The sequence below is a fragment of the Peromyscus californicus genome, unplaced genomic scaffold (assembly GCF_007827085.1).
Source record: "Peromyscus californicus insignis strain IS unplaced genomic scaffold, ASM782708v3 Scaffold_5__1_contigs__length_169319896, whole genome shotgun sequence".
NCBI classification, from domain to species: Eukaryota; Metazoa; Chordata; class Mammalia; order Rodentia; family Cricetidae; genus Peromyscus; species Peromyscus californicus.
Window position 1 is genome coordinate 50,601,698 of NW_026294573.1, and position 12,262 is coordinate 50,613,959.

At 48.6% G+C, this 12,262-nt stretch overlaps 1 protein-coding gene across 2 annotated transcripts in view; it reads left to right on the top strand.

The window, feature by feature from the left end:
* Positions 1-12,262, top strand: part of Jak1 (Janus kinase 1) — a 121,611-nt gene that overhangs the window by 108,060 nt on the left and 1,289 nt on the right. For both annotated transcript variants that reach the window (XM_052718889.1, XM_052718890.1), the window contains exons 13-24: positions 1,374-1,517; positions 2,224-2,311; positions 3,160-3,287; positions 4,218-4,353; positions 5,432-5,583; positions 6,823-6,973; positions 7,081-7,175; positions 8,001-8,193; positions 8,889-9,013; positions 9,361-9,533; positions 10,792-10,909; positions 11,357-11,467. In XM_052718889.1, the coding sequence (XP_052574849.1) occupies positions 1,374-1,517; positions 2,224-2,311; positions 3,160-3,287; positions 4,218-4,353; positions 5,432-5,583; positions 6,823-6,973; positions 7,081-7,175; positions 8,001-8,193; positions 8,889-9,013; positions 9,361-9,533; positions 10,792-10,909; positions 11,357-11,467 (1,614 nt within the window). The remainder of the gene's footprint in view (positions 1-1,373; positions 1,518-2,223; positions 2,312-3,159; positions 3,288-4,217; positions 4,354-5,431; positions 5,584-6,822; positions 6,974-7,080; positions 7,176-8,000; positions 8,194-8,888; positions 9,014-9,360; positions 9,534-10,791; positions 10,910-11,356; positions 11,468-12,262) is intronic.

A 12,262-nucleotide genomic window follows, 5' to 3' on the forward strand; every position in this document is an offset into this window, starting at 1 on the left:
GAGTCACAGAAGGTGAGTTGCCAAGTCTCTGCTCAGACAGGGACCCGTGTGGAAGGAAGCTGGAGTGGACATTGGCCTTTGTGGGTTCTGTTACCTAGTCCCTGGAATTAAGTCATCCTTTTGGGGAAGAGTAATTGTCTTGAAAGCATATGCCTTTTATGGAATGTTCTGGGAACACAGCTTCCCATAATGTTGATGGATCACCCCATGACAGATGCAGCTCTAATGAATAGTTGCAGGACCTTGCCAGAATGCAGCAGACAGGGAGGATAAATGGCCATTCTACTGTGACAGATGACAAATGGTGGTATTTGTGTAAATTAATATACCCACCTAACAGTGGTGTGTCTTTCTGTAGGGAACAGGACTGGCTCCCTAGGTATCCACCAAAATCTGTTTTCTGTATTTTCCAGAGCTTCTGTAAGAGCTCTCAGAATCATGAAACAATATACTCCAATTTACAAGTTTCATGGGGCTAATGTTAGCAGCTCAATATGTTTTGTGAATCATATTTTGATTTTTAAATATGAAGAATTAAAAATCAGAAGTTTTGAAAGTCAGTCTGGAAGAGTCCTTAGAGATAGATGGATCATTCTGTACATGGTGGTCTCATCTGATGGAATGGTCTCCTTCCTTCCCATAGGGAAGAACCAGCTCAGCCCTCAGCTTCGACAGATGCTGATGTGATTTGCGCTTCCCAAGCTTCTTATGCACATCCTTGTGGGTGTTGTAAAGTGGTGGGGTGGGCCGTGGGGGTGGAGGTCCAGTGTGAAAAGAGCATGGACTGAAAGGCTCTGAAACAGAACCCATGGACTCATCAGTTGAGTTTCTACACTGTGGTACTACACCAGAAGCCTTTATACCTAGGTGACATTATGCTCAGGTGCCATTATCACCCCATTTACAGAGACTGGACCGAGATTATGCACCATGAAAGAATGCATCTTAATTAAATGGCCAGTAAGCATCAGAGTGAGGGGTTAGAGGCCCCTCTACTTTGTCCCCCTAGCCTGAGACTAGAGATGCCACCTGGCAGAGCCTGCTCTGGAGCCCTGGTAACACTGATATGCCTGGCTGTTGGACACTGTTCACAGGTTTGTGATAGACTGCAGCTGGGCTACAGGCTAACCCTTGAGGCAGAAAACAGGCTGCTTTTCAGGAATGGGGCTGTCGCTGGGGTCCAGGAGTGCTTTGTAATCGGTGCTGTGTGTGCCTAGGAGTTCTGTGTTTTTCTGGAGACCTGATGAGGACAAGGCCCTGTTTGCCTTGGCCTCATCCCACTGTGTTCATTGTCCCATTGAGGACTCAGCCCTGACTTGAGCCATCATGAAGCTGCAGAGAGAGGTCGCCCAACTTTCTGCTTCCTCCTTCAGGGTGAGCACCTCGGCAGAGGCACGAGAACACATATCTACTCTGGGACCCTGCTGGACTACAAGGACGATGAGGGAATTGCTGAAGAGAAGAAGATCAAAGTCATCCTCAAAGTCCTAGACCCCAGCCACAGGGACATTTCTCTGGCAAGTGCAACCCCTTTTCTGGAGCTGGTAGAGTGAGTTGGCTGGGGAAACCTCTGTGCTTTTTGGCTGTGTGGTTCGCAGCCTTCTCTTTCAGTCAGAATTCCGCCCTGCTCTACTGTCTTAGGCAGACTGGCTATGTTTGTAGAAGTAGTGAGGGAAGATTGATGGTGAGGAAGGTGGAGAGGAGAGCAGGAGTCCTGTCTGGTCCTGTCCCCCTTCCTGCTACCAAAGGCCCCAGTGTGATCCTGTGGATCTCTGGAACAAGTGGGCTCAGAGCTCTGAAGTAATTTCCCAGGCTCCCACACATTTGGAAACATGAAGGTCCAAAGGAGTCAAACTACTTGACCAGGATCTCTCAGTCTGTTGAGTGTGGAGCAGGAAATGTGGCTTCATGCTTATTCCAACAGTGATAACCCTTGAATTTCATGGCATTTAAAGGATGACAGTAAGGCGGGCCTGAGAGGCTGATGGGAAAATTGGTAGGTAGCTCATCCCACCAGCCTTACTCTGCGTTGTTGGGTTTTCTAAACAAATCCCACACCTTAGCTAGAGTGGCCCAGAAGTCAAAGTGTGTCTGTGCTACTGGACAACCAGGAGGGTATTTTTTCAGGGCTGGGAGTGACAGTGGTGAGTTTTTCTGGGATCCATTGATGGTCCTTAGCAATTCAGGCTGAGCCAGATATCCCTTGGTTCTTTTTTTCCTCAGGCCTTCTTTGAGGCAGCCAGCATGATGAGACAAGTTTCCCACAAACACATCGTGTACCTCTATGGTGTCTGTGTCCGAGATGTGGAAAGTAAGTTTGTTCTCTCTCGTAGAGGATAGCTGGCCCGGCTCGGGTGGGTAGGTACTGTGAAGACTCTTGGGCTTCTAACTTCCATTTACAATGGGAAAATCAAGGTATTTTCAGGTCATTTGCAGAAGTCAGTGGTGGCCATGGCTTGTTTTTCACTCGAACATTTCCTTCTGGTTACTCTGGGCCCATGTGGTTTCTTGAGGCAGTCCAGTGAGGAATGCAGGGCTTGAGGAAGGTGGTAAGAGTGAACCCTGAGCTAGGACTGGCCTCTCAAGAGACTCCTGCTGGTAAACCGGAGCTGGCTTCGACCTCTCTGCTGTCAGGTTGGGCCTTTAGCTGCTCAGAGAGGTGCCCTCTACTCTGAATTCCTGATATGAATGTCCAGGAAAAGGAATTTTTTGTTTGTGTTTTAAAACCCAAGCTCTTTGATTTGTGAACGCTGTAGTGCTGGCTACTCTTGTGTTCACATGGGAGACTTAGTGAAGGGAAGTTTTGTCCTATGGGAGGCCTACACTCTGTGCTGTAGTGTATGGTGCTATAAAGTCGCAGTGGTGATGGTCACTGCGCTGTGTCCTTGTTCTGTGTGTTAGACACTCAGCCGAGACCTGCTGTGCCTTGTTTAGCAATCCACCTCTCCCGTGGTCCCTAGGAGAGGTAAGTATTACTATTTGTGTACATACAGATGAAGGCTGAGGCTCAGGAGAGGCCATCCCTTGCTGGAGGTCATCTAGGGTTAAGTCAACTTGACAGTGGAGCAGTGTCTATAAAAATGCATTCTTGTAAGGGTAAGAAAGAATTCCCTCTAGACAGACACAAGGTTCCAGATGTGGCTGTTTCTGTATCTGCAGATATTATGGTGGAAGAGTTTGTGGAGGGGGGACCATTGGATCTCTTCATGCACCGGAAAAGTGATGTACTTACAACTCCTTGGAAGTTCAAAGTTGCCAAACAGTTGGCCAGTGCCCTGAGTTACTTGGTAAGAATGTTTTCATTCTGGTGGTGATCCCCTTCAGGACCTAGAGTGTTCTCCTGGGGTAAGTGGGTATGATGGAGGTGAGAGCGAGAGGTTCTGGGAAGCAGGTTGAAGGGGCTTGTACAAGGTTCTGGGTATAGAAGAAAGAGTTCTGTGTTGGTGCACTGGTGTGCCTGGCGCTTGGTGCAGAGTAACTGGGCACTGTTCTGTAGGCTTACCCAACACTCCTGTCGAGAGGAAAATGGTACCATGTGGAGGACTGACTGTATTAAATAATCGCAAGGGGGGGGGCATGAGTGGTTTAGGCTGTTTCTCTGTTGCTGTGCTGAAACACAAAACCAACTGAAGGAGGAAAGGGAGTGTTCCACCACTGAGGAAGCCAAGGCAGGAGCTGAAAGAGAGACCACAGAGGAAAGCCGATTGATTACTGGCTTGCTGTACCTGGGTTGCTCAGCCGCCTTTGTAATACCTGGCTAGAGATGGTACGGTACACCCCAGTACCATCAATTAGAACTTAAGAAAATGCTCCACAGACATGCCAACAGGCCAACCTAATTGAGGTTCCCTCTTCTCTGCTGTGACAGTCAAGATCAGTTGTCATTCAGCACACTAATGAATAATGGAAAATCCCTGTGTCCATCAGCACTAACATTGTGGGGCACATTACCAGGGGCCAGCTGTTGCAGACTGTGCATATTCTAATGTGCACAAAGCCTGTGAGGCGTGCTCTGCTATTATCTGTTTCACTGATCAAGGACCTGGAGCTAAGAGACATTGTAGGATATATACACATCAAACAGAGTATCATGGGTGGGCCAGGCTGTTGGGGTCTGCTGTGGCTGGAGTGAAGAGAGCTGGTCTGTGGGGCCAGGGTTGTGAACAGAGGATGTGGGGCAGAGAAGACAAGGCCACATGTACCTTTTTATTCTGCAGGAAGATAAAGACCTGGTCCATGGAAACGTGTGCACTAAAAATCTCCTACTAGCCCGTGAGGGCATTGACAGTGAGATTGGCCCATTCATCAAGCTTAGTGATCCTGGCATCCCAGTTTCTGTGCTGTCCAGGCAAGGTGCGTGTCCTGTCCCCTTCCCATCCTCAGCCATCTCTATTGCCTCTTTGTGCACCAGACACTGACCACCAGCAGCAAGAAGGTACTGTGCTGAACTGTGCCTTTAGAAAGGTACACACAGTGCTGCTGCTGTGGACCTGGGTAGGCTATAGTGCAGAGGTGGGTAGTTCCCTGACAGCCCAGTCAGTCTTTCTAGTTCTTATGGTAAAGGTGCTGTGTTCAGTGGTGCTGGGGTAGCAGAGTCCAGAGCTCTGGGAAATGGTCAGATGGGAGTCGGGAAGGAGTCATCTATCCTGCATCTTCCACTGCTGTGTTCTGGAGCCCACTGTAGCCATTGGGCAGTTTGGAAGGCAGCATATTACCTTTAACCAGGAGATTGCTGAGATCTCTACCCTTGCAATGGATTAAGTTATGCAGAGTTCTTGGCTTCAAAAGGAACAGCAGCCCCAGCAGCTCAGAATGGAAGTTAGTGCTGCCCAGGCTGTGCTCAGTACCCCGGTAGCCACACAGGAGGACCAGCATGCCTCAGGACCTGGTGCTAACGGGCTGTTAAAGCCTCTGCTATCTTCAGCATTGAGTTTTAGTCAGTTCAGCACAGTGAACTGAACTAAATAATGTAGTAAGAGTGGAAACTATGGAGAAAAATAAGCCCTGAAGTGGCCCTACATATCCATTTCTTGGAACGGGAGCAGGAATTGTTCTTTAGAGCCTGATTTATGGCTGTCATGTGGCAGTCATCCAATAGTCTTAGACAGACACCCCATCAAGGATCTTACCCTTGGTGAGTCACTGATGACCACAGTATAAGCACAGAGGCCTGGATACCCATCCAGTGATGCCCACAATACACAGTGGATTTGGGGGCAAGACTGTTTGCACTTCATTTGGTTGTTGTAGGCCCTGGTCAGAAGCACCCAGTCAGAGACTGGAAGATTGCTGTCCAGTGGGCTCACCACAGGGTTTGTGTGGCCAGGAATTCTGCAGGCTGCTGGCCACTGTTCTGGCTGCAGTGGCAGTGCTTGGCATACTAGATGGTGCCAGGAGCCAGTCTACAGGCAGGTCTGTTATCTTTCTCCAGAGTGCATAGAACGAATCCCCTGGATCGCTCCTGAGTGCGTTGAGGACTCCAAGAACCTGAGCGTGGCTGCTGATAAGTGGAGCTTTGGAACCACACTCTGGGAAATCTGCTACAATGGCGAGATCCCCCTCAAAGACAAGACCCTGGTTGAGGTGAGCAGTTATTTCCAGAATGAGGTGGGTGAGATCTCAGATGCTCATGGACTTTGCATAATTGGAAGAGTTGGACGTGGGCTTGGGTGTGAATCTCCCCACAGGCCTGTGAGCTTTGTCATCCTTCAAATGTAACTAACCTCCTTGAGCCATAGCTCCGCTGTCTATAAAACAGGAATAAATAATGACTCTTTTGTGGGGATCTGAGGAAAGTAGACAGGCATTGAACTGTTGCAGTATTAGTCTGAGGTTAAATGCCTGTTGAGCTCCTGGTGTGTGTTGTCCTAGACAGGGCTGAGACTTGGGCCTTGCCTTCCTGAGGACTGTTGCAGGTGGTAGGGAGGTAAGCTCAGGGAGGTAGTACTGATCGCGCTTCAGGGCCTCTGTGGTCCAGCTATGGCTTGGAAACTGGAAGACAGGGATTCCACTTAATTTTAAAAAGTGGTATTAGTTATGTCTGATCTTAAAACAATTAAGAAAAATTAGGGGAAGGTTTTTTTTTGTTTGTTTGTTTTTTCAAGACAGGGTTTCTCTGTGTAGCTTTGCACCTTTCCTGGAACTCGCTTTTTAGACCAGGCCGGCCTCGAACTCACAGAGATCCAGCTGCCTCTGCCTCCCGAGTGCTGGGATTAAAGGCATGCGCCACCACCGCCTGGCGGTATTTTTTTTTTTTTTTTTAAGGTCATCACTGTGTCATCTGTGACTGCTACTAATACTCAGGCATGGTGTGCATGTAGTTTTGAAATTTAAAATTGGGAGCACTTCCCCGTGGGATTCTTAGGATTTTTATAAGATTACTGAGTTAACTGTTGTGTTCAGCTCTGACTTAATCTTTCATTTGGTATTTGCACTGTTTGTGCTGTCAGATTCTGCAGGAAATACATTTGTATGTTAAGCCTTGGCTCTAGTAATTGGAATTAATGAGTCAGAGTTTGTAGAATGGGACAGCGTTGCTCAGGTTGCCACACTTCTTCTAGAAAAGCTGCTGGGCTTCCCTAGAACACAGCATCTTGATAGTGGGATGCGCTACCCATTCTCCTTGAGTTTGGGCTGTTTCACTATTGGGACTCGAGATTTCCTCATGCTGGAATAAGGCCATTGAAACCCCATGTTGATGAACCCTGCCCTTTTGCAGAGATGTTGGGGATTAAAGCAGGGACTGGCATTTGATTCTGACGGTGGGGAGTGGAAGGTCTGAGGGTGGGTTATTGGTCTCTCAAGTGTTGTTCTCCTTTACAGAAGGAGAGATTTTATGAAAGCCGCTGCAGGCCAGTGACTCCATCTTGCAAGGAGCTAGCTGACCTTATGACTCGCTGCATGAACTATGACCCCAGTCAGAGACCCTTCTTCCGAGCCATAATGAGAGACATTAACAAGCTGGAAGAGCAGAGTGAGTCTGAGCCAGGATGAGCCCCAGCCGCAGAGTGTGGTGGGCCCGGAGAGTGGAGTCCTGATTATTGCTTGGTGGCTAATCTTTTTCCTTGTCTCTTTGGTTAGATCCAGACATTGTTTCAGAAAAGAAGCCAACAACAGAGGTGGACCCCACTCATTTTGAAAAGCGTTTCCTAAAGAGGATCCGTGACTTGGGAGAGGCAAGTCATACTTAGGCTCGTGCCTTGTTTGCACATCACCTGTATTCCCCTAGTCTTGCATCCAAGTGTATAAAAGCACCTTCGTGTACTGGGGCGGGGCGGGGGGACATCAACCCTGCTCTATGTGACACTGTGCCAGGTCACGTGCACTTGCACTTGACACCATGATATGCACCCAGGACCTTTGACAGCTTCCTCAAAAGCCTTGACTTCTCTATGTGATACAGAACAGAGCCAAGTACAGATGTGGTTGAAGTAGGAAAATCTCTGACTCTTCCAAGATGACTCCTTTAATGAGGAGTGACTCCTTTAATGAGGAGTATGCCAAAATAAGAGTCACAGCTTTTCCTGTGGATAACAGCTTATGTGACCACGGCAGTTCCTGGGATTTGTGTGCTCGTATCGATACACCCTCCCTAGTTCACTTAACATCATGACTGTCAGCTGGGTTGGCAGCGTCTGTACCGGGCATTTCCACAGCACAGTCCATAGTCCGCACACTGTTTAAATGGCTTATCTGGGATTTGAAGGTCCCCTGTGAAAATGCTCTTCTCAGCTCGATTAGGGGCCTTGTCCTGTAGCATGGGTCTGTGACTGAAAGAATGCCTATTGTCCTCTGGATCCAGAGACAGGCTCATTGCTTGTGAAGTATGTTGTCTTGGAAACCACGATTGATAAAGTGATCCTTAGTCACCTCCAGCTTTCTGAGTCTTAGCTCAGCAGCCAAAGTTAGTGAGGTCAAGTGAGGATGAGCTGCGGCGAGCGGGGAGTCAGTGACTCTAGCCTGTCTGGGCCTCTCTGATAGCAGGGACACCTTCCTTCCAGGGTCACTTTGGGAAGGTCGAGCTCTGCAGATATGACCCTGAGGGAGACAACACAGGGGAGCAGGTGGCTGTCAAGTCCCTGAAGCCGGAGAGTGGAGGTAACCACATAGCTGACCTGAAGAAGGAGATCGAGATCTTACGGAACCTCTACCATGAGAACATTGTCAAGTACAAAGGAATCTGCATGGAAGACGGTATGTCGTGCATACTGTGCCCAGGGCTTCTCTGGGTCCTGAGGGCCACTGCTGACAGGCAGTCCTCGGCCTCATCTTTACCAGCTCCTGTGGGCTGGCAGGCTTCCAAGTCTCACACTGATGTGGTCTGTAGCAGCTGCAGGCCTCCCGGAGGCTGCCTAGACTCTCTCCCAGCCACAGGTTGGTTCAGCTCTTTCCAGGGATCCACGCATAATGCTGGGGACAGGACTTTACTAATCCAGATAGTCACACTGATGCTATAAGGAAGTGACAACTACTCCCCACCCCCTTTCTCTTTCTGATCCAGTACTACCTAGGGCTTTTTCCTTTGTTTTTACCTAAGCCAGGGTAGCAAGTAATACTTAATAGGAGTGTTTACTAATACTTGTGCCTGTGTGCAAGGCAGCCCATTGTTCACGAGTGTGCTTTAAAACTGGTAGTGAGAGGGTGTGGACTCTATCTGAAACCTGATGAATTGCCCAGTGGTGTACAGAGCACTAGGGCTGCATTACCCTGTTGAGGTTTGTGCTTGAGGCAGGACCTGGGGATGTGACTCCTGCTCATGGCTCAAGTGTCTATGTGCCAGTGGGTGGGCATGCTTCAGAGGCTAAGCTGAACCCTCCAGGCCCTCTCTGCAGAGCTCCCTGCCCCATCCTATTTGCATCCTCATCCTGATGCCACCTTCTCCTCAACAGGAGGGAATGGTATCAAGCTCATCATGGAGTTCCTGCCTTCGGGAAGCCTAAAGGAGTATCTGCCAAAGAATAAGAACAAAATTAACCTCAAACAGCAGCTAAACTATGCCATCCAGATTTGTAAGGTAAAAATCACAGAAAGACAGCATTTTCAAAAAATCAGGCATATACGGAATGTACGGGGCAATTGGTTAGTAATTAGACCTCAGTGGGAGACTATAATAATTGGACTGAGTTTTTCACTCTGCACCATTCATAAGAAATATGAGCCTCCTCTATGCAAGCAAGTGGGTTTGTTAGTCCAACAGCTTCAGTTTGGACTTTTTCTTTTTGGATCGTTTAATCTTATAACGACAAAAACAGTTAGTGATATAAGAACAAAATGACTTTTTTTTCCAACTGTGAAGGGGAAGACAGAAAATACAATCTGAAGTGACTTTTGCAATCGGCCTGACCCACGCTTCTCTCTTAGGGGATGGACTATCTGGGTTCTCGACAGTATGTTCACCGGGACTTAGCAGCAAGGAATGTCCTTGTGGAGAGTGAACACCAAGTGAAGATCGGAGACTTTGGTTTAACTAAAGCAATTGAAACTGATAAGGAGTACTACACAGTCAAGGATGACCGTGACAGCCCGGTGTTTTGGTATGTAAATCATCTCATCCATGCCTCCTAGGTTAGCCTTGTTGAAGGCTCTAACTGTGCTTGGGTGTCCATCTGCTGCTGTCGAAAGCTGAGGTTTGATTAAAGCACAGCTTCCCAAGAGTGGAAGAGGTCTGGCCGTCACCAGCTCACCCTCTGTAGCTGCACCGCAGCAGCAGCAGCAGCAGCAGCACCCACCCCCACCGCAGTTCTCATAGCTGTGAGCAGGTGGAGGCGGCTGACTCTTTCATAATGCATCCATGTAGAAGGCCTGGTGGGGTCACAGGGCCACAAGGTACACCTTGGCCAGAGTCAAGGAGATCCTGGAGGAGGGAGACCTGGCTAGGTCTTAGGAACCACACACCCACCACGATCTCTCAGCCTGGAACACTAGCTGTCCATGCTCTAAGGCTCACTCACACCTCCGTGCAGACACATCCCCTCACCTCCTGCAAAGCCTATACATATACTTCCTTTCTCGCTTGAAAACAAAGTGTTTTAAGGCCCTTGTTTGTGCCAAATGCTGGAGACAGGTGACCTAGTCAGTGAGTCCTGAGTTATGGGCGAGGCAGCCGACCTCGTGGAGCAGTGGTACAGCCTTCAGGCATAGTTTTTGAAAAACCCTGCATGTTTACGTAAAAGCTGGAAGACTCACAGCAGGTTGAGCAGAAGGCGGCTTGTGCTGTGTGGCTGACCGGAATGAAGTGAACTGAGAGGGTCGCTGGGCAGGTTTGTAGTGGGTGGCCAAGTCAGAGCTGAGGAACCCGAGTTTGGGGGCCAGGTCATGGAAGGGAACAGAAAAGAAACAAGGGAATCTGAGTCAGCTGCTTTAGCAGCCCCGTAGGAGTCGCACATCTGGGGAGCAGTGATTGGGGCAGTGGCAAGTAGATTCCAGTGCTGGGATGCTTTGACAGCTGGTGTGGGCACCTGGGCTTCATTCACCAATAGTGAGTGACACCAGGAGGGTGCTGACTCGGAGCTTGTGGGGCTGTAACCTACGGCTAGTCTTGGGGGGACTGTTTCCTCCCCAGAAGGTGGTCTCCTGGGACAAGAAGAACACAAATCTTTGAGGGCAAGTAACGTGCCTGGAGCCTCTAGGCTGTTGCTGCTTCTGCCAGATGTGCAGTGTGGCAGCAGGATGCATTGACACTCCACGGTCACTCAGGTCACATGTGGGGTCAGTTCTGAAGACCAGAGAAGTGGCTCTCCTGAGGCCTGTCACTTCTGGAGGAAGTAGGCTTGCTCCCTGCCTCCCTTTCAGGTATGCTCCGGAGTGTTTAATCCAGTGTAAATTTTACATCGCCTCGGACGTGTGGTCCTTCGGAGTGACACTGCACGAGCTGCTCACGTACTGTGACTCGGATTTCAGCCCCATGGCCGTAAGTGTTAACTGCCGCCTTCCCTGAGGCCAGGACCAGTAGGACAGTAGCTGTGCTACTGCTAAGCTCTGCTCTCAAGTGGAGTCCGTCAAGTCAGTGTGCCACACGGAGAGGGTTACAGTCCTGTCCTAGTTGGCCTGGTTTGTCACTTGACAAGGTCTGGCAAAGTCTGTGTTCACCAAGTGAAGAATTCTGTATGATGATCCAGATGTTTTTGGGTGAGGGGCCATCTTGAGAGGATGACATGCTTTGAGCATTGGGTAGGGGCTTTGTTTTCACTGAACGGATAGCTGTGGTTGGCTCCCACAGATGGTGATTATAGACTAATCCTTAAAAGCAAGTAAGAATTGTAGATTTTCATTTGAAGTTATTGAGAGAAGCTTTGTTGCATTAATTTTCTAGTTCTGGGAGTTTCATCTTAATTTTCTTTGGTCTTATTTTATATAGCTGTTCCTGAAAATGATAGGCCCAACTCACGGCCAGATGACAGTAACACGTCTCGTGAATACTCTGAAGGAAGGAAAGCGCCTGCCATGTCCGCCCAACTGTCCTGATGAGGTAGCTATGTCCCCTTTGTGGAACTGAAACTTGCTTTTTAATGTTTTTACAGCTTGACTTACCCAGCAGAGATGGGAGGGGAGCGGTAGAGAAGATGCTGGAGGGTTGACTCTTGGCTATGAGTAGTCTTTCAGAGGACTGAGGTTGTTTCCATCATCCACATCATAAGACATTAGAGAAGTCCCCCTTGGGGTAGACGATAGTGATCCTCAAGCAAGGCTCTCCTCATGGAGCTGTACCCTCTATCCCAAGTGCCAGTCCACCTGCCTTCCCAGAAGAGCACGTATGATGAGGTCTTACCATTGCTGTGTAAATCTATCCCACTCACTAGCATTTGAAGTTTTCTGTATTCTAAACTGGATTGAGCCTTTCAGCCCTAGGCTCTTTAGATGGTCAGAGAGATATGCCATGGTGGTGAAATGGATAATGGTTTGTTGCTTTCTGTATTCTGAATTATTCAAGTACTCCATCCTTTACTCCTATTAAGTTTGAAAGTGTTTGGAAACGGCCTTTCCTTATTTTTGATGATTCAGTTGTTTTCTTGGTCTTTCTGTCTGGTGTGCATGCAAGTATACATGTTTTCAAATGTGTGGGTGCTTGTGGATGCCAGAGATTGATGTTGTGTGTCTTCCTTGGTTCCTCTGGTTTCTGTTTACTGAGGCAGGGTCTCCCTGAGGCTAGCCCCCCCGATTTTGCTAGTCTGGCCTTTTGAAAGGTGTGTGTGTCATGGCTCTGAACTTGGGTCACACACTTGTGAGCCATTTCTCCAGCCTTTTTTTCATCTCACAAATCTGA